Below are 19832 nucleotides of genomic sequence, written 5' to 3'. Positions count from 1 at the left end.
CACACACAAATACATCTTTATTTATGGAAAGGGGGAGGCCTAAACATTGGAACTCTAGCCTAAGAGCCTGTATAGGTAAAACAAACAAAAAAAGTACACGTGAAATGTGAACTCATGGATGAGCATTACCCTACAATGCATTCTGAAAAGGGATTCAGAGATGTCTAGAGCCCTTCATCTATGAGGCCAATTTTGTGCAAGAACTTTCACATCAGGGACAGGTCACTGGGCCGGGTAAAACCTCCTGTGGAATGTCTTATGAGTTTTATTCTCCTCCAAGGCACACAACGGACGGTCAGTGAGTGGAAGGGTAACAGGCTCAGGTCCGGGAGGCAGCACCCCGGAGCCCCAGGCTAGGGGAGCAGGGGAGTGCGCAGACGGGATAGGGTTCTGATTCCTACCCCTTCGTTTGGTGCTTACTCCCTCAGAGCCCTATCCCTGGACTAAGAAACTGGTTCCCACTTGGTTCTGAGGAAACCATGAGAAATGAGTTGCAATTCTGAGGCATTTCCATCGCTGGTATTTGGGAGCAAAGGGCAATGGTGATGGGGGTGATGAGGCACAGATGGACCTCTTTCCTGAGTCTGAGTGGACTGACTGGGCACACAGCAAGGAGAGCGGCCCCACCGAGACAGAAGTTCCTGGAGACGACAGTGCACTTGGAAGAGTGCAGCTGGTAGATGGACTGGATACAGGGGACATGGGGCCTTAGCATGGTCTGTGGGACTTCATGCATAGGGGAGGTCTCTTCCTTCCTCCTCTACCCCCTTCTTCCCTTAGAAAACCCCAGGAGCAAAGGTCACCTTCAGCCAAAGAACTGTTTCTATTTAACAATTATGTGCGATGCATATTTCTGTCTGTTGATCCGCAAACTGGCTTTCCTCCTCTTTGCTCTTCTCTTTCTGCCTATAGGGCAATTTCCTCCTCTCTATCTTGCAAGGCTGGTAATTCAAATACAGTGCGATGGTGATGACACCCACTCCAAGAGCGACAATAATGATGATGATGATGGTGGAGCTGATTCCTTCATCCAGTCCTGCCCAAGCACAGAAGACACAGAATTGGGAGGGTTCAAGGACAAGAGAATCACCCTGCCCCAGCCCACCAAGCCCACTTCCTGGTGTCATCCTCTCTGGCTCACTGAAATCTTTTTTCTTTCTATGTTTGGAAAAGAATCTCCACCCCCGGGGCGACTTCCATCCTGGGCCTGGCAGCAGGGGTGCCACAGTCACCTTGGACAACGAGAGCAATGTCTTTGCTGACAGAGCCCACCAGGTTAGTGGCCGTGCAGCAGTAGATTCCAGTGTGGTTCTGGGTAGCCTTCTGTGGCACTTTAAGGTCAAACATCACTCCATTCCAGGTACACACCAGCAACGGGGTTGGGTTTCCCTTTGGAACACAGGCGAGCATCTGTTCCATCCCTTCCACCCATGTCTGGTTGCTAGGGCAACCAGATTCCTCTAACCGTGGCCTGTCTGGAAAAAAGAGAGTCCCCAAGGGAGCAGAACTTGGTGTGCACCTTCCCTCCTCCCTGGTCACACTCACCTCTCACTCCCCTAATCCAAATGCTGTGTCCCCTCCACCCAAGGGTGGACGGTCAGCTCCCTGCTTTGAGCCACTCTCTCTCCTCCCGTCCCGATGGGCAAGGGGTCTGAGGTGCAGCACAGAGCATTGTCATGGACGCTGACTCGATGGTGTGGACGGCTCCGCCAGTGGTGGCCCTGGGCTCCTGCTTCCCAGTGAGTGAGAACGTGGGCAGTGGTGAACCCAGAGAGGGGCGCTTTTCCATTTTTTCAAAATACAAATTTTTATGTGGAAATTTCCTTTCTCCAGATAAACTCCAACTATCACTCTCTATGTTCTCAGCTAACTGGCCCGCAGCCAATGCCACCTCACCTGATCACTAACCCACTTCTTGTCTTCTGCTCCCAGTTTCCCGCATGTTCTTCCCCACTCACTTTGCTGGAGGTAAGGTAAGCTTGGAGAGCTTTCATGTAATTTTTTCTTTTGATTTTTTTTTATTTTAAAGGGAAAAAATGTGGCAACTCTAATACTGAGGCTGCGGGCCAGGATCTCTGGAAACGGGACAGTACTCACACTTGCTGCCCCTGTACTCACATAAGACATGGATCTGGACTGTGGTTGTTTTGATCAGCAGCTGACCCTGAACCTCCAAAGAGGCCTCACAGGAGAAATTCCGGCCATCATCTTCCTCTGTGGTGGTAAGTAAAAGCCAGACAGGCTCCCCAGGGGCAGAGAGGACTGGGGCTCCCTGAAGCCGAAGAGTAGGGCTGGGTGATGTTAACATGTGCCCCGAACACGTCACATTAATGTCTGTCCCTACCAATGTTAATTCTTCTACCTCCAGGACTGGTGGCGGGAAGCCTATAAGGAAAGGAAAAAGACAACCAAACATCTTTCTCAAAACTGGCAGCCCCTTCGGGACTCCTGCTGCTGGCGGCACCCCTTGGGTTGGCAGACAACAAGGGAAAGACTATGGAGACCATTACTGCTCGGTGCTGAGTGGCAGGAGCGACAAAGGTGGTCTGGGAATTGAGAGCTTTTCCTACAACAGAGGTGGTATGCCCACGGCTGGCTCTGTCTGTGCGGCGCGGGTAGCAGGATGTCTTTTCATCTCACAGATTTCCTCCTCAGCCCAAGTGGCTGTCCCTAGAAACGGGTTCGACATCCACAATCACTCTGTGAGTAGGGTGGCCTAAGGAAACAGGGCGAAGGTGGGTAAAGCCACATCCCCACACATGTCTCCCACCTGCCTGCGCTGATCAGAAAGTCACCAAGGCTTTCAGTGGAAGTTCTCAGTGGCAGAGAACCCTCACGGGGAAGGGGACTTACTATAGATGTGCACTAGTTCTCTTGCGTTCTGTTCCATCGGACCCAGGGATACATGGCAGGACAGCTCCTGATCGCCAGTCTCCATGGCCCGAACAGTGGCATTGGCCCACACAGTGTCTCCCTCCCAGGAGAGGAAGGGGCTCAGCTCCTGGTCTCCCAGGAACACGTGGAATGTCACCTCTTTGGCTGGGAACACCCTAGCCAGCTCACAGCTCACGGACTCTGCCATCCCAACCTCCAGAAGTGGAGAGACCCAGATTTGGGGGCGCTGAGAGAATTCTGCCAAGAAATGAGGCAAAGGAAAGAAGGGAGAAGAACCATGATAAATCATGTCATGTAGAAGCCCAAAATGTAGGAAGAAAGTAGGGCAAAAAGGTCTCTGTCCCCCAGGGTGAATTTAAAGCCCAAGAAGAGGTGAAGTTCAATGACCCTCACACCCGCATCCTAAACACTGTGGGAACTACTTAGACCCAAAGGCCACGATAAGATGAAGAAAATGCGCCTGGATCCCTTCCACACCTCAGCTCCAACTCACCAAAAACCCGCAGCAGCCTGCTGGCTGAGCCAGAGTGAAAGAGCCCTCCGCCAAGTGAACTCAGGTCCAGTTTTGCGTGGCAGGAGAAGTTGCACCTGTGGTCCTCCCTTTGCGCTTGGACATCGAAGGTGACTTCAGCTCTCTCAGAAGCCACAGCCAAGCTCCCAAAGTTCTTTCTATATAGTTCTTTGTTGCCCTGAAGAAGGGTAAGGGTGAGGCTCTCCAGGGGTGCCACCTCGGGCACACGGCACCTCACTGTAAAGACTTCGCCCAAGGCCACCCACGCAGGCTGCAGCTCCAGGACCACCTGCTCCGGTGGCTCTTTAAGACAAAAAGATGAGTTTGATGAGAGAAGGCTACTCAGCTCTCCAGAAAGAAATGGTACAGGGCAGGCAGTCTGTGATAGAAGGTGACTGCTCCCCCTAAACCATCCGACCAACAATGTCAGATGGGACAAGTTAGCCTTTGGCTCTGCTGCCTGTCAAAGGTGGCTGAAGCCATAACCAAGAAACAGGACTGCCACGGGGAGGTGCCTTGCTTTGACGGTTGCCCCCATTCCAGAGAGCATTTCTCTCTTACCAGAGTGCCTCGGGGTGTGAGCAGCTGCTGAGGGGTTCCTGAGCGCCACACAGAACCTACACCAAGTTAGCCACACTCTTACCCCACAGGGGTCACACTTGTTCTCAAAGCCTTATCTTTGCCAATGCTATCCGCCCCCTGAAAGACCCTCCTCACCCATCCCCATCGCTTCAAACCCTAACCATTCTGCCAGGGTGAAGTGCCTGAGTCTGCTCTTCCGTAAGGATTTCTCCAACTACCCTAGCCCACAGAGACCCTCCTTTCTCCAATCCCTACTTATGCTAAGAACTTGCGGCAAATAATTTAACACCAGTTTTATACTTTTTTGACCATTTATAAGTGAGCATTATTAGCCTATGCCTCCTGTATTTGAACGTATTCTCAAGCACAGATGTCTGGATGCCCTCTGTGGGATGCTCCTAATTTGAAAGCCTACACCAAAGGGAAACAGAAGTGGCTCCAGAATTCCCACAGTATGACGGAAGTCTTTATTAAGGGCCCTGATTCTCTCCCCTAAAAGAAACCTCTGTCTAATTTCCCCCAAATGAGGCAGTCACGTTCCTCCATGCTTCTCTGCCCCCCGGCCCCCAGCCCCACTCACGATACATGGTGATGCCCAGGCTCGCGTCCTTTTGGATCCCTGCGCAAGAGAAGAAGCACTGCAGGGTGGAACTCTCTGTGACGTCATCCAGGAGAAACTCCTTCCACTGAGGCCCTTTGCCCACCTGGGTCTTCTTTAGGGAGGTGTCAATCCCACTGGGTCCTGGGTCTGGACAGGTAGTGCTGCAGTTGACCATGAGAGATTGTCCAAACTTCACCAGGGCCTGTTCGGGCTGAACAGAGACCTCAAACAGCCCTTCTGTGGCCCCTGAAATGATCAACCATGCATGCCAAAGACTACAGTGAGGACCACAAGACCCAAACAAAATACAGAGCCTACTTATTTAGTTAGAGGGAACAGAAACTTGCTCTGAATGAAAAGGTACAGGGGACTAGCCAAGAAAAAGACCCTAAAGAACAAGTTAGAATCCTGAGTCCACCACCAGTCCTTCCACTCATCATCTTTCTTGAGATCTGATTTCCCCAGTAGCGTCATTGTGGAAACTATGGAGTTGCTAAAAATTATGCCCAGGAAACCATTCTCTTCCTAAACTTCCAGAAATCTTGGAAGCTCTCAGGATGACCCCCGGGGTCACTCATTTGCCATGGAACTTTTCACCTCTTCTCAAAGTGAGACTTCCATTTTGCTTCGGTGCTTAAGCAACAGAAGTTTTCAAATGCTTAAGAGTTTAGTCTGTTAGGGAAACCTCAGGTGCAGCGAGAGAGTCATCTCTCAGGTAAACTTTAGACCTCATGTAGGCGAGGAATGCAGTCTCATGAAAGCTTCCCTACAGTCCCCTTTAGCTACACCAAGCCCATCATCTACTTTATCTCTCAAATACCAGTCCCCTCTGGGAACAGACTCTCCTGTAGCAATGTTATCCACTGAGGCTCCAGTCTCTTGCCATTCGGAGAACTCACTCCTCACACCTGAGCTATGGGCCCTGTCTTATCAAAGTCCTACTGTGGTTCTTCATGTCACAAAGGGTGGCAACAAAGAAGTAAAAATATTTTCAAGAGTCGAAAAAATAACAGTCCTGGGGCAGCAGTGAGCCAAGCAGAGAAGTAACAGTTCTTATGGAGAGTTCTTGCCGATGGTCTAGTAACCTATCCCCTAATTTGGGTTATTCCAATATAACCAGAGACCCCTAGATTCTGTGTCCTAGTGACCCAAATAATGGGAATCTCTCCTGAGGGTCCAGATGTGTGAATGGTAGAGTGTTGCCCCATTCAGGACTCCCTATCCTCTTCCTCACTGACCAGCCACCTGTGTCCTGGCAGACATGGCCAAAGAAACTTTGGCCAATAGCCTTACCTGGGGAAGAACTCAAAGCCAGCAGGGCCCACACACTAAACAGTAGCATTTCCATCCTTATGAGAAAAGCCAACAGCTAGAGAGAAAGAAACAGCAGTGTTGTAAGTATTGGCCCACATCTTACATAAGACTTAGAAAATATCAGTTGTTTATAGCTAATGTTATTTTGAAAGTGGCATGAAAAGGGCGCAGGAAAATGGTCTTCCCACTGTTTCAAGGGCATGCTTAACACTATGCAGCTGTATAATGTTTTAATATCAGTCACATTAACTCATACATTATAGAATCCCGACTAAATTTTGAATTCTTTGAGATAAAGTACCCTCTTCATAACGCCTACGCCAAGGTGGGCACTCACTACTGATCTATAGACACTTTCTCAATCACATCTTGTCCAATAATTTTAATATTTAGTAAATATATATTATGTTCCAGGCACTGGACTGCTTTACTTTAGTAATCCACCCCCATCCCCTGCCTCTTTTTACAGATTAGATGGAGGCTACGAGAGATGAAGTAACTTATCCCAAATCACACAACTAATTAAGAGGTGGAGCCAGAATTCAAACCCAAGCATCATAACTGCTGAGCAACGTTCTAAGTACTTCACTGCTTCTATATATTCAAAGAGTCCATATAATCTGTGTTTCGAGGGCCCCACATTGTCACAAACAATTCCGAATGGAGGTTAATGCAAGAGCTCCTTGTATTTTATTTGTCTCCACTTAACTTGCTGATGTCACCTTTCTCTGCAAAGCCAATCTTGTGAATTTATCTCATAGATTACATTCTGCTCCTAGAGCCTTAGGAGCTCTAGGGAAAAAAAAAAAAAAAAAAGATTTCCCATCTCTGACCACTGTAAGCCAAGCTAGTTGGTTTTCCCCATGGCTGTCACCAGTAGGCATCCATGCCACATAAATAGGTACAAGAAAATTGGAGCCCTGGCTGGTGTAGCTCAGTGGATTGAGCACAGGCCTGCAAACCAGACTATGGAGATTCGATTCCCAGTCAGGGCACATGCCTGGGTTGCAGGCCAGTTCCCAGCAGGGGATGCAGGAGAAGCAACCATACATTGATGTTTCTCTTCCTCTCTCCTTCCCTTCCCCTCTAAAGACAAATAAAATATTTTTTTAAAAAAAGAAAATTGGGTGGGGGAGGTTTCCTTCGTTTCATGCTCTCTAAGTTTCTAGACCTATACTCCAGCCAGGGAGAGTGGTAGGGCGAGGGGAAGGCCGCAGACACTGAGGCGCAATAGGATTGCGTTTGGCTGTGCAGCCTGAGCGGGACTCGTCCCAGGGTAGGATTCTCACCATTCATTCATATTCCAGGGCCCCTTGCAATTTCTCGGACACACGTGAGACACATTCCCGCCTTTGTGCTCGCGCTTTCTCCCCCTCCCTTCCTTCCTGGAGTTGGCCTCATCCCTGAACACTCCTTCACCCAGGTCAGTGTGTCTCGTCAATGAGGGCCGCCCCCCACCCCTAACCCCGATGTCGCGCCACACCACAGCACACCCGTAAGCGATGCCCCTGCTGTCCATCCCCGCAGTCCTAACACGTTCGCATCCAGTCCTTAGGCCCGTCACTGCGGTCTACCCGCCGCCCGGGACGGCAGGCCCACGAGGGCAGGGACCTCGGGTTTTCGCCCTGACGGATCCCAAGCACCCGAACACGTGGGAGCTCGGCAGCTACGAACGAACCAACAAACGAGCAGGACTTTCACAACTGCTGTGGGAGCACTGTGTCCATCGTCTGGATGCAGGGCTTGGAGCCGCCAGTCCACTGAGGGGAGCTTCCGCTCTCCTGGGCGGACAAAATGGCTCTCACGCTCTCAGCCCCCGCAGGCCATGAAGGCCTTAAAAGGGGCGTGGCATTTAAAACTTTTTTTTTTAATGTGGAAAAAAAGATAATGAGTACCTGTTAGAATTTCCAACCCCCTGGGAAAAAAGTGTGAGGAGGCGACGTTCCCCACGACGCCAGATCTCTAGATTCCACAAAAAAATCCGGGAGGAGACACCGGCATGAACCCAAGCAAACAAAACAAAACCTAAATCCTCACTGAGGGCCGCTCCTCACTCCTCCCGCCGCTCCTCGGGTCGCTCGGCCGGCCCAGCAGCCCGCCGCGCCGTGGGGCTCACCTGAGACGCTCTCGGGCACCGCCACGCGCCGAGACCGTTGGGGCGCGCTGCTAGGCACCTCCAGGCGGGGGCGCTCGAGGACGCTCCTGACCCGAGGAGCTTCCTGATCTGCCTAGAAACTCGTGACGTATGGGACGCAGCTTAGCAAGGGTTGGCTGAGACCAGTGAGGCGGGCAGGAAGCTAAGGCGAGAGGTAGGTGGCCGGGGGAAGATGAGGGTAGAGAAGTCTGGGTTCTGCTTGGCCGAGCGCGCCTATTTCGCTCAAGATAGTCACAGCCAAGCAAAACAAAATGAAAACAAGAGGAGAGTTTGTCGCAGAAAATAATGGCTCTATCCGAAAAGCAAGGGGTTGTCTTTCCCTGTGCCTGTTCATCGTGCGGTGCAGTCTGAACACATGAGCCAGTTTGCGCGCCAGTGCGCTAAGCACGCAGCTGCCTTCTTGCCTTGGGTGGCGGAGCTCACGTGGCGTTGGGCTTTGGTTCTTCACCGGCTCAGAATCCTACCCGGGCCCTCTCTCCCTTCATCCTGGGTGTACTGAGAGATAGATTTGGCGGGACTCTACCAATATCCCAAAAATCCTTTTCCATACCCTGCACATTCAAGGCACACGCTTGAGCGCCCTAGAATTTTCTTACTTCTACAGAACGTGCCTGCGTTCTTGCTCCTCCCAACCACGAGGGAGCAGTGAGACATAAATATGGGGTGAGAGAGTAAACCCTCCTCTGTTTCATCTGGCCACCCTGTATCCCTTTCCTCGGCTTCCACGTCAGATGTCCTCCTGGGTTTGGTTCTCAGGACATTTTCCCTGAGTCCAAATTGGGCCATTCTCCTGGCCACCATGTTGTCTTTGGCTCCTGCTCCATAGTTGGTCTGACAAGTGAGCCATGGACTGACTTCCTTGGTGCAGTGAGATTTGAGGAGTTGGGGGGTTTTGTTTGCTTGCTTGCTTGCTTTCTAAAAGACAGTGATTATGTGCATCCATTATCTCATTTAATATACCTACCATCGAGGGAGGCATTATTAACCCCATTTATGGATAAGGAAACAGACTTGGAGAAGCTTCACTATTCTCTGTATCAGGGTGGCGCTCAGGGAGATTATTATTGTATTTGCAATTTTGGTGTCCAGTGCACGTGTTAAGAACCAAATTTTTTCTCTTTAATCTATGAGCGGGTGACTTCTTGCCTTGGAGCTAACTCCTTTGTACCCTAGCTGTACCATTGCCTTATCTGCTGTACTGACAGTTTAAGGGAGAACTTGACATGAAGCAGAAGCTTTGCAGCCAGACAAGGCCATCTATGACTCTTCAGTGTCTCACTAGATTTGGGGGCCCCTCAGCATATGGCTACACTGAATGTTACTGTAATTCCAGAAAGTCAGAGTTTCTATACTGGGACCAGTGAACAACATTCGATGGTCACCTCTGGGTCATTTCAGAAAGATTCTGCAAAATATTGTGTTTTTTGTTGTTTTTTTTTATTTTTATTTATTTATCTTTAGAGGGGGAAAGGAGAGAGGGAGAGAAACATCAATGTATGGTTGCCTTTCGTGCGTCCCCTGCTGGGAGTTGGCCTGCAGGGAACCAGCCTGCAACCCAGGCATGTGCCCTGACTGGGAATCGAACCGCGATTGTGTGGTTCGCAGGCCCGCGCTCAATCCACTGAGCTACACCAGCCAGGGCTCTGCAAAATATTGTTGATTGATACTTCCATTTATATTTTCCTCCAAATGTGAGTACCTTTCGACAGAAGTACAGGATCTAAGATGTATTAATAAATAAAATGTAATGGGGAAAAAGGGGGGAGGGAGTAGTGAGAGGGACAGGGCCAGCTGGGCATCCCACCTCCCCCCAGCCCCACCTACTCCCTGAGGGTCTCTGCCTCTAGTTCACCTCCCCAATGTCCCAGAGTTCATCGCTTCTCTATCCAAGTGTATTTTAAGCTTCTCCTCCAGGCCACCCCAGGCCCTCTGGCCTCTGGCTGGCCAATGACCTGGGGGTCTTGGGGACAGGCAGCAGGCTCTGTCCTGCAGAGACCCAGAGCCCTCCCTGCAGTTGCCCACTGGCCAGGCCCAGGCTGTGAACCTCTGCCCCCACCTCCACCACCTGATGCTGGTGGCCTCTCCAAGCCCACACAACCTGTGGACCTCTGGGTCTCCAGGCCCAACCCTGCAGGGCCTAACAAAGTCCCCACCAAGGCACCAAGGACATGCTGCCTTTGAGCGTCAGAGAGGGCGGCCATTGGAAGGTGAGTTAGGGCCTTCAAGGGCAGGAGAAGGCAGGTCTATGTGGACACACGCTTGCCCACACTCAGGCCTTAGAGCCATGTGTATGGGGCACCTGGGGCCACTCCTCTGTCCCGGGTGAACTAGACCTTACCTCATCCTGACAACAGTGAACAAAGGCCTTAACCGGATGAAAGGTAAGCAGAGCCCCAGTCAACCATGGGTGGAATGATTAGCAGGCCATCGGACCACTTCTACTATAGATGTTCATTTCAGAAAAGAGAAATGGCAGAATACCGTACCCCATTTCACTAATACGAAGTGCCCACCACCCTGTGGGAAGGTTGACTGGCCGCTTATAGAAGGGTTGTATATATAATATGAAAAAGCTGCTCTCCACTTCCCCCAAAACCTGCTGAAGAAAACTTTGCTACATCCAGGCCTTCTAGATGTAAAGAGGTTGCTGATGTAGGATAAAGTAGAGTTAGGAAATCACACATCTTGCAAATGCCCATTTTCTTAAAAAAAATCAAAAGGCATGTCTTCTGGAAATGACCTTTTGAAATGGAGTTGTCAGACTAGCTCTAGAAACAACGTGCGGCATCAGGAGCAACGCGTCCACGTTCGTTCAGTGGGTCAGAGGACATGGGGCAGAAGGCCTTGAGGAGGAAGGACAAGAGGTTCTGTGCCAGGCTGGCCACATTTAGAGGATATTTTCATATTACAGCCATTGTTTTGTGAGTGCATGTCATTCCTCACTACTGCGTACTAGTTGACCAGGCTAAGTACTTTCTTGAAATATCTCTGTACATGTTTTGAAGTGTCTGATAAAAGAAGAGGTAGTAAAAAGGCATTTTAGTAACTATCTTGTTAAGGTTCACATCAAACAAAGTTATCTAAGGAATGGCCAAACCATCCCTTTGAACAGAACACATTGTATTTGTGCAGTGAGTCGAAGGAGAAGAAAATGCAAAGAGCCACATGATGGTGCGTTTCCCAGTGAGGCAAGACTAACTGTTGTCCCTCGTGTTCATGCATTTTGTTTTACTTAACTGTGTATATAGTATACATAAAAGACAAATGAGTCTCATTTACAACATCTAGTCTTTCTAAATGTTGAAGACGTTGCCAGTGTTTCACAAAGTAATTAGTAAAATTGGCACATTTTGTACACTTTGTGGTGAAATTCATAGGGAAGTTTGTCATCTGTAAAATTATAGGAGACCATTTTGCGTGGCATGGGCCCAGCTCCCACTCAGAAAGGCCAGTGGAAAGCGAGGTTCAATGCACAGGACCCACGCCCATGGATAGGTTCTCCCATGGGGAATCAGGCCTGCAATGTACCTAGACTGCTATGAGACTTGCTTTTTGCTAAAACTCCCTTGCCCTGAATTGAGGCAGCAAATGTTTACTGCATATCTCTAAAGTAACTTCCTAAAGTCTATGCTAAACCTCCCCAGTACGGAGCGTAACGGTCCAACCACTTTTCCATTGGTCTGCAACATCCTTCTCTTTGAAGTAATTAGCAACATTCTTTTCTTCATTTTCTGTAAAAAGAACCTGTGCATAGTAAATGAGGACCCCGCCCTCAGTGTAATGCGCCCAGAAAAGCAATAAAAGCTTGTCAAGGCAAGGGTCAGTGTGTTCTACTCTTGAGAAAGTGGCTGTGCCTTTTCCTCCACAGGACTCAGTAGTCTGTGTGAATTCGTCTTCTCTAATCTGTAATGCTGCAGACCTCATGAGCCTGGGTCTGCGTCATAAAAGGACTTTTGGATATGAATCTGTTCCACCATGTCTAAGTATTACTCATACCTGTCTGTACTTGTCCACTGGATTGGTGGTAGAGAGAAAGGAGAGAGGCCAATGTGGTCCTACTTAGAAGATACCTCAGATTATAACTATTGTTATGTGTGTGCAGTCTTAACTGTGCTGTGTGCATAGTAGATAAGTTCTTATATGAAATATCTAGCCTTTCTAGACATTTAGAAGTTCTTGATGTATTTAAAAGTAGAAGTAGTTGAATAACGCTTGCAAATAGCTTTAAAACCTGATAGGAAATATTATTAAATATCTGTCTAAACAGTGTACTCTATATACTTGTTCACTGGGTTGGGGGAGGTGAGAGGGAAGGGAAAATGTGTATTTTAAGGGTAGAGTCCAAAAGATCAGAGGGTACAGACATCTTTAGAGAGCCGGCTTCATCTTCACTCCCCTCAAAGACCAGAGTTCTACGTAGTTTGAGCGCTGCCTACTGAACTTAAAAATTTTAGATTTTCCAACTCTGTGAGAAATGACCACTAAAGATCCAGTCCTAAGTGAGTGTATTCATGAGTTTTAAATAAGCAAATCAAGGTGTAACTCATTAAGTCACTGACAGTCTAGCATGAAATCCTTAAAAGAGTTCCATGATTTTCCTACACAATTCTGGTGGATTGTGGATGTGTGTTTGTGGGGTTGGATGATGTGGGAGATTGGGACGCAGGGTGAGGGGGAGAGATAAATTTGGAAAAATCAAACTGTTGGCCCTAGCAGGGCACGGACATTGGGCCCCCCTGAGCAGGGCTGTCCTAGGTGTCCTGACGGTGGGCTGTTTTGCAGAGTACTGCACTCACAGGGAAAGTGGGTCCTAAAAATCCTGATTTTAATCCTAGGATGTCAGAAGCAGAAAGGACCTTACAGAGCAGGTGTACTGAGGTTTGTAAACAATAACCCTGCTGGGCTGTGATGAAGTTTTTACCAGTCCTCAGAAAAATGAACAAAGAACACTATGATCAAATAAAAAAGTATAAAACAAAATCTATTCCATTTTAGTATCTACAAATATGACCTACCTTCCATTTTGATGCTAAAAATTAATTTATAAAGAGATGCTAACAGAGGATATTTGTTTTGATTAATACTCTTACTTGGGCATTAAAATAAAAAGTTGGAAATCTTATCATGGTCTTAACTTTTTTTTTTATATTTTCCTGTGAAATGTCAAAAGTTTGGGAACCGTTGCAGAGTCAAATCTCATTTTAAAGCAGAAGCAGTTAAGACTCAGAAGTCGGGACCTGAGTGCTCTAAGATAACAGTCTTCACGTGGTCCTTAGCAAGCTCTCCTCCACATCAGCACCTTCCAAACAAATCGGATTCTACCGAGAAAAGCCTTTTAAAATCTCGATTCTAGCTTCCGGCCAAGATGGAGGCATAGGTAGGCATACTGTGCCTCCTTGCACAACCAGAATAAGGACAACAATAATTTAGAAACAAACAAACAAAAAAAAAAACAACCAGAACTGGCAGAAAATTTAACTGTATAGAAGTCAGTCAACCAAGGAGTTAAAATAGACACATTCATCCGGACTGGTAGGCCAGGCAGAGTCGGGCAGTGAGTGCAGAAAAAGCAGTGGCACCGGGCCCACAAGGCATCCCAGGCGTCCAAGACCGCAGCGGGCAGACCCTGGGTGCGCAGGCGGCCGCTGGCAGACACCAGGTGCGGGCTGGCAACAGGCAGACCCAGTGAGGGGGCGAGTGTGAAGTGAGCTGGCTGACCAGGTGCCAGTCCCACATTCGCATGCAAATAAACCAGGTGAAACTGAGGAACGAGACAAACCACACAACCCAGGGTCCCAGTGCCAGGAAATAAAGCCTCAAAACACTGATTGAAAACAACTGTGGGGGTTGAGGTGCAGAGAGAAACTCGCAGCCTCACAGGAGAGTTCATTGGAGAGACCCACAGGGTCCTAGAATGCACACAAGCACACCCACCAGGGAATCAGCACCAGACAGGCCCAATTTGCTTGTGAGAAGTGACGGAGGGGACTGAAATTCCCGAGAGAGTGGAGCAAGTGCCATTGTTCCCTCTTGGACCCCTCCCCCCATACTGTGTCACAACCCAGCAACTGGCTTGCCCCAGGTGAACACCTAAGGCTCCACCCCTCATATGTAACAGGCTGGAAGAGGCCAAAACATTATGGCTCAAGAATAGCTCAAAGCCCCAGAGCCAATAATTCTAAGCAACCAACAGATAGCCAACCTTTCAGATGGACAGTTCAAAATACTGGTGATCAGGATGCTCACAGAACTGGTTGAATTTGGTCACAAATTAGATGAAAAAATGAAGGCTACACTAAGTGAAATAGAGGAAAATGCACAGGAAACCAATAGCGATGGGAAGAAAACTGGGACTCAAATCAATGGAGTGGACCAAAAAGAAGAAGAAACAACCGAACAGAAAAGAATGAAGAAACAAGAATTCAAAAAAAATGGGGAGAGGGTTAGGAACCTCCAGGACATCTTTAAATGTTCCAACATCTGGATTATAGGGGTACCAGAAGGAGAAGAGGAAGAGCAAGAGCAACAAGTGGAAAAGGTATTTGAACAAATAATAAAGGAGAACTTCCCCAATCTGGTGAAGGAAATAGATTTCCAGGAAGTCCAGGAAGCTCAGAGAGTCCCAAAGACATTAGACCCAAGGAGGAACACATCAAGGCACATCATAATTACATTAGCCAAGATAAAAATGAAGGAGAGAATCCTAGAGGCAGCAAGAGATAAAGAGACAGTAACCTACAAAGGAGTTCCCATCAGACTGAGCTGATTTCTCAAAAGACACCTTACAGGCAAGAAGAGGCTGAAAAGAAGTATTCCAAGTCATGAAAGACAAGGACCTACATCCAAGATTGCTGTATCCAGCAAAGCTTTCATTTAGAATGGAAGGACAGATAAAGTGCTTCTCAGATAAGGTCAAGTTCAAAGGGTTCATCATCACCAAGCCTTTATTATATGTAGTGTTGAAGGGACTTATCTAAGAAACAGAAGATAAGAAATATGAATAGTAAAATGACAGCAAACTCACAATCATTAACAACCACACATAAAACAAAAACTAAGCAAACAACTAGAACGGGAACAGAACCACAGAAATGGAGATCACATGGAGGGTTAGTAACAGGGGAGTGGGAAGAGGAGAGAGGGGGAAAAGGTACAGAAACTAAGTAGCAGAGATGATAGGTAGAAAATAGACAGGGGGAGGGCAAGAATAGTAGGGGAAATGTAGAAGCTAAAGAACTTAAGACACGTGGACATGAACTGAAGGCAGGGAATGTGGGTGGGAGTGGGTGTGCAGGGTGGAGGGGAATGAAGGGGGGAATGGGACAACTGGAACAGCATGATCAATAAAATATATTTTTTAAAAATCTAGATTCTAGCCCATCTCCCAAAGGACCTCCAAGTCAGTGGCCCCATTGCACCACTACTTTCTCTGCCTTGGTGTACCTGACCCTTAGCCCCATCCATTACCTACTTCTGAGCCTTTTCTTTACTTCAAAAATAGTTGACTTTGGAGGAATTACTGGGGTCCTGATACTGTTTCAAACAAGTAACTATAGATTTTATTATCCATTTCATTAGCCATTGTATCCATTTATGCGTCCCTTCATCCATGTATCCATTGTTCCTGTGTGTCTGTCTCTCTCCACCTAGATTACGAACACCTCAAGAACAATAGTTATGTTTTAGCTTCCTTCTTCTTGTACCAAGCATACCCCTACTACATTTGGTACTCGCATATATGTGGAACTAATGATGAATAAACTAACACATTCTTTCCACAAGGAATGTTTTATAGAAACATCTCCATTGTGGTCCTCTTGGTTTACAAATAACAGTCAGGAACCCTAGAAAACCGTTTATTCCTGGGACTCTGGTCAGTTTTAATTGTAACTGGGAAGGGACGAAAATAACATGAAGTGGAGGCAAGAGAAGAGGGAAGGAAGAATTTCCAGCGAGGCGAGGAGTCGTGGAACGACTCCACAGCAGGCCTGCACTCTGTGTTACTCCAGGTGACATCCTGTCATCCAGTAGGAGAGTGGCCGGTCTGCACAGTGCATCCTCCAGGCTGCCCTGCGGAGAGGAAAAGACTGGTTCTTGCTTCCCACATAGTAGCTGCTTCTCCACACACACGACCCAGCTCTCAGCGAGTCTTCCACGCAGAGCAGCTTCACTCCTAGCCCTCTCATCTATCTTCCTCTGGCCCCTCTGATTCTTCCTTTAAGTTTCTCTTGTCCACAGCATTTGCACTTTACCCCAGTCAGTGTGCTTTGATATTTTCAAATCCTTATCTCCCTCTTCAGAGGGAGAACACAGGTTTATGGGGCCAAGAGTTACATATATATATAAATATATATATAAACATATATATATGTTTTTTTCCCCAGGTGCAACTGTTGACTCTCCCTCAAGAAAGGCTCGGCCCTAATAGTTATGTCCCTTCTTTTGCAAGGTGTTTTTAGAGTATGCAAGGCACTAACTCCTTCCATCCTCACAGTTGTCTGCAGAGGCAGCCATTTACATTATCTATATATCCAGTTTAAAGCTCATAAAAGTTAAGCATTCATCCCAACATCCAGTGTTGGTAAGCTGACAGCTTTGGGGGCGACTGCCCAGCTGATGAGCAACACATGTTTATAGAAAATGCTGCTGCCGACCACGGAGAGAGGAGCCCTGTGGTAGCTGCGATAGTATTGCTCTCATTGTTCCCATGCCTCCAGCTGATGGAACCAAGTGGGGATACGGGGTCCAAGCTGAACCAGTCAGATTCTCTGTCCCAGGCCCTTAGACTGGGACTGAGCTTAGCCAGTCTCAGTGGTTGCTTACGATGTTAGACCATAAACTTGGGCGGCCGTGGTGTCTTGTGGACTGTGGAGCAGAGAGAGCTGGTCTGCGGAGGAATGGCGAAGCAGAACCCTGCCAGGGAAAGTCTCCAGTTCAACTTCCACTCTTCCTGAGGCCCAGCTGTGCCCCTTGTGTGGGCTCAGTGAGACACCATGTCCTCTCAGATCAACTCTCCCTCCGGCCAGCTCGAATTGTTTTGTTACTATAACCAAAAGACTTTTGCTTCGTATAATATCAGAGAAAGAGCCAGATCCCAGGTCTTCAAGTCAGAATTCCAAGCCCCGCCGTTACCCCACACGCTTCTGACTGCAGAGAGCATCTGATCCAGGCCTATTCTCCCTCCCACATCCTTCCTGGGGCTCTGCCTGCTGGCTGAGTCCCACAGGGTCCTCCTCACCAGTTCTTCATCCCCCCTGCTCCGGACACAATCTTTTTTGCACAGTTGATGGTTGAGAGGAGATTAGGGCTCAGCAGCTCTGAAAAGGTGAAAGAGAATACCTGTAAGGGCAGGGGACAGTCCCGACAACTGAGGCAGACACTTGCTCTCCCTGCCCGAACCTGTGCCTCCTGGGGCCTGAGTACTTCCAGTCTAGGCAAGGCCTCCCTTCCAGAGGCCCTCTTAGATATCCCTGCAATGGCTGCTGGAGGTCAGGGGTGGCCAAGGCTAGAGGCAGTAGGACTGAGGTCTGGGCCTGTTTACTGCCATGGTTTTTAGCCAGAGTAGATGGTGGTTCACCCAATGTTTGGGAGTTTCTAGGGAAAGGAAATGCTGAAACAGGCAGCACAGAGACCAAGGGCAAATCCTGCCTAGTGAGGCTCTTCAGGTGAAGCTCCAGGGACATTGATCAGAATACAAAAGGGGCCCTGGCTGGTGTAGCTCAGTGGATTGAGCGCGGGCCTGCGAACCACACGATTCCCAGTCAGGGCACATGCCTGGGTTGCAGGCCAGTTCCCAGCAGGGGACTCACGAGAGGCAACCGTACATTGATATTTCTCTCCTTCTCTCCTTCCCTTCCCCTCTAAAGATAAATAAATAAAATCTTAAAAAAAATACAAAAGGGAAGGTAAGGGGCAGAGTCAGGCCCTGTGGAGTCTCCTGGGCCAGTTCTGAAATGGGGAGTTTGTCCTTGGCCTTTGGTCAAATCATTAGCCAAAGATAGTACCACTTATTAATTAGAGCTGAGACCCCAGGACCACCAGTCTGGCATGTAAAGTGCTAAATACATAATATGCTGTCAATACATGTTGGCTGCTCTACTGAGGCAGGCTGTGTGGGGTTTTTCTGGCTCATGTTCGAGGATGCCCGAGAATCTCCCAACTGGGCGGCCATTAAAGCCGCTAGTCAGACCCACTCAGCCAAGAAGCCCCGTATTCCCCGAGCCATCCCTCCGGGGGCGTTGTCGGACTGGGAGTGGAAAGAGAAGTCTGGTGAGTAGAGCTTGGGCATCTCTCCCCGCCCTCCCACCTTGGGGCCCTGGACAGACCTTGACAGTCCACGTGGCAAATGTTTTCCGAGTGACTCTGATGGTCATTGCACCAGTAGCGGCTGTTGATCTGGAAGATGCCATAGTCAAAGCTGCCATCCGTGTTTTCATTTACCTTTGATATGTTGAAGTTGCTTTCCACAAAAGCCAGGCACAGCCCTTGGGGGGGGGCCACACCGAGGGAGAAGGAAGAGGAAAGAGAAAGAGAAATGAGAAATCAAAAGAGAGGAACACGGTCTAAGAGGCTAGGTGGAGCTGGTAGGCTAGACACACCCTCTAGCTTCTCCTCTCATCCTTCGGTCCGTCACCCACCCACCAGCCTGACCATTCATCTGTCCATCCGTGCTTCGGGCCCTTGCTAATAATCATCTGCTGTGTGCCAGGAACTGTACAAAGCCCCGCGAGGGGCATTTATTTGGGTCAAATGCAAGTGCTGCCTTCAAAGGACCTATAACACGAGAATGAAGTTATGTACCTAAAAAAAACCCCACAAAGCAAGTTGAAAGAAGGAAGTGTTGTGAGACAGGCGTGCACAAATTCTAGGCAAAAATGGAGGTGTCCTTAACATGCGATCGGACGAAACCTTTGCAGTGGCAGGTCCCTCTGCCTGGAATGCTCTCCCCCTGGACATTTTGGTGACCAGAACTGCTCCATGTAACCTCCTCAAAGAGCCTTCCATGACTTCCCTTTCTAGAACAGTATCACTCATCACTCACCCTGCTTTAGTCTTCTGCTTAGCACTTATCCCCACCAGGAAGTGCTTTATATAGTTTTGTGTTTGTTGATTGCTCAGCTTTTCCCTGGACTGTGAACACTTTGAGGGAAGGGGCTTTATTTATATCCCCAGCATCTAAAGTATTTCCTGGCACATAATAATTGTTGAATGTATATGGAATGTTGGGAAAGGTTTCTTGGAGATGGCTGCTTTTTTGAATTTGACTTTCATAGACAAAAGAGAGAAAGAAAGATGGCCACTTAGGGCATGACCAGGAGAGGCAAAATGGGGGTGGGGTGGGAGGAAATGGTACTCACAGTCACTCAGGGAGTAGCCCTCAAATGCATCCAGTTCCTCCTCATGCAGCACCTTGGCCAAATCACAGCGGTTGATGAGGCCAGCCTGATTAATGGCAACAAGGCAGCTGACCAAGGACACGAGTAATGCCCTCATCATCCTCCGAGGGGAGCAGGCGCGACGGAGGGCTTGCGGTGCTCAGGGTCTCAGGGTCTCCCTGCTGGTCTTCTCTGACAATTTGAGGAATCTGGAAGGGGCAGCCAAATGTCCTTGCTCACTCACTGCTCCCCACCTGGCTGTTGCCAGCCTCTTCTCTCTTATTCAGTAGTGTTCCGGCTAGGGATGTATCTAATCCCGTGGAAATACCAAAGCCGAAGCCAAACAGAGAGAACATCTAGAATATAAACCAGCCTATATTCTTCAAAACAGCCAGTGCC

The 19832-nt window shown here is 48.5% G+C and overlaps 2 protein-coding genes across 2 annotated transcripts; both read right to left on the bottom strand.

Moving 5' to 3' along the window:
• Nucleotides 1–717: 717 nt before the first annotated feature.
• On the bottom strand, nucleotides 718–5952 carry LOC119003546 (intercellular adhesion molecule 5). Its single transcript, XM_037069994.1, has 7 exons — nucleotides 5883–5952; nucleotides 4569–4835; nucleotides 3389–3709; nucleotides 2854–3132; nucleotides 2119–2385; nucleotides 1233–1475; nucleotides 718–1036 (listed from the first exon to the last, which is right to left on the bottom strand). Exons 1-7 carry the CDS (start codon nucleotides 5935–5937, stop codon nucleotides 828–830), a joined length of 1641 nt encoding a protein of 546 aa, XP_036925889.1. The 5' UTR covers nucleotides 5938–5952; the 3' UTR covers nucleotides 718–827.
• Nucleotides 5953–15926: 9974 nt separating this feature from the next.
• Nucleotides 15927–19630, bottom strand: LYZL6 (lysozyme like 6). Its single transcript, XM_037070177.1, has 4 exons — nucleotides 19416–19630; nucleotides 18384–18542; nucleotides 17297–17375; nucleotides 15927–16128 (listed from the first exon to the last, which is right to left on the bottom strand). The coding sequence occupies exons 1-4, from the start codon at nucleotides 19552–19554 to the stop codon at nucleotides 16059–16061; spliced, it is 447 nt and encodes a 148-aa protein (XP_036926072.1). The 5' UTR covers nucleotides 19555–19630; the 3' UTR covers nucleotides 15927–16058.
• Nucleotides 19631–19832: the final 202 nt, after the last annotated feature.

This window comes from Sturnira hondurensis, unplaced genomic scaffold (assembly GCF_014824575.4).
Source record: "Sturnira hondurensis isolate 20B ecotype Veracruz unplaced genomic scaffold, ASM1482457v3 Scaffold0018728, whole genome shotgun sequence".
In the NCBI taxonomy this organism is placed as follows: Eukaryota; Metazoa; Chordata; class Mammalia; order Chiroptera; family Phyllostomidae; genus Sturnira; species Sturnira hondurensis.
Note: the sequence above shows the minus strand (reverse complement) of the source record. Positions and strands in the feature narration are given on the sequence as shown.

Excerpts from the sequence above, each read along its gene's own strand:
- LOC119003546 (XM_037069994.1), bottom strand. The coding sequence starts at position 5,937 with ATGGAAATGCTACTGTTTAGTGTGTGGGCCCTGCTGGCTTTGAGTTCT. Across the intron at positions 2,386-2,853 it reads AGAACTAGTGCACATCTATA|GCTTCCCGCCACCAGTCCTG; the intron begins GTAAGTCCCCTT and ends CTTTCCTTATAG. Across the intron at positions 1,037-1,232 it reads CATTGCTCTCGTTGTCCAAG|GACTGGATGAAGGAATCAGC; the intron begins GTGACTGTGGCA and ends GTGCTTGGGCAG.
- LYZL6 (XM_037070177.1), bottom strand. The coding sequence starts at position 19,554 with ATGATGAGGGCATTACTCGTGTCCTTGGTCAGCTGCCTTGTTGCCATT. Across the intron at positions 18,543-19,415 it reads GGGCTACTCCCTGAGTGACT|GGCTGTGCCTGGCTTTTGTG; the intron begins GTGAGTACCATT and ends CCCCCCCCCAAG. Across the intron at positions 16,129-17,296 it reads GCAGGGGGGATGAAGAACTG|GGCAGCCTGGAGGATGCACT; the intron begins GTGAGGAGGACC and ends TCCTCTCCGCAG.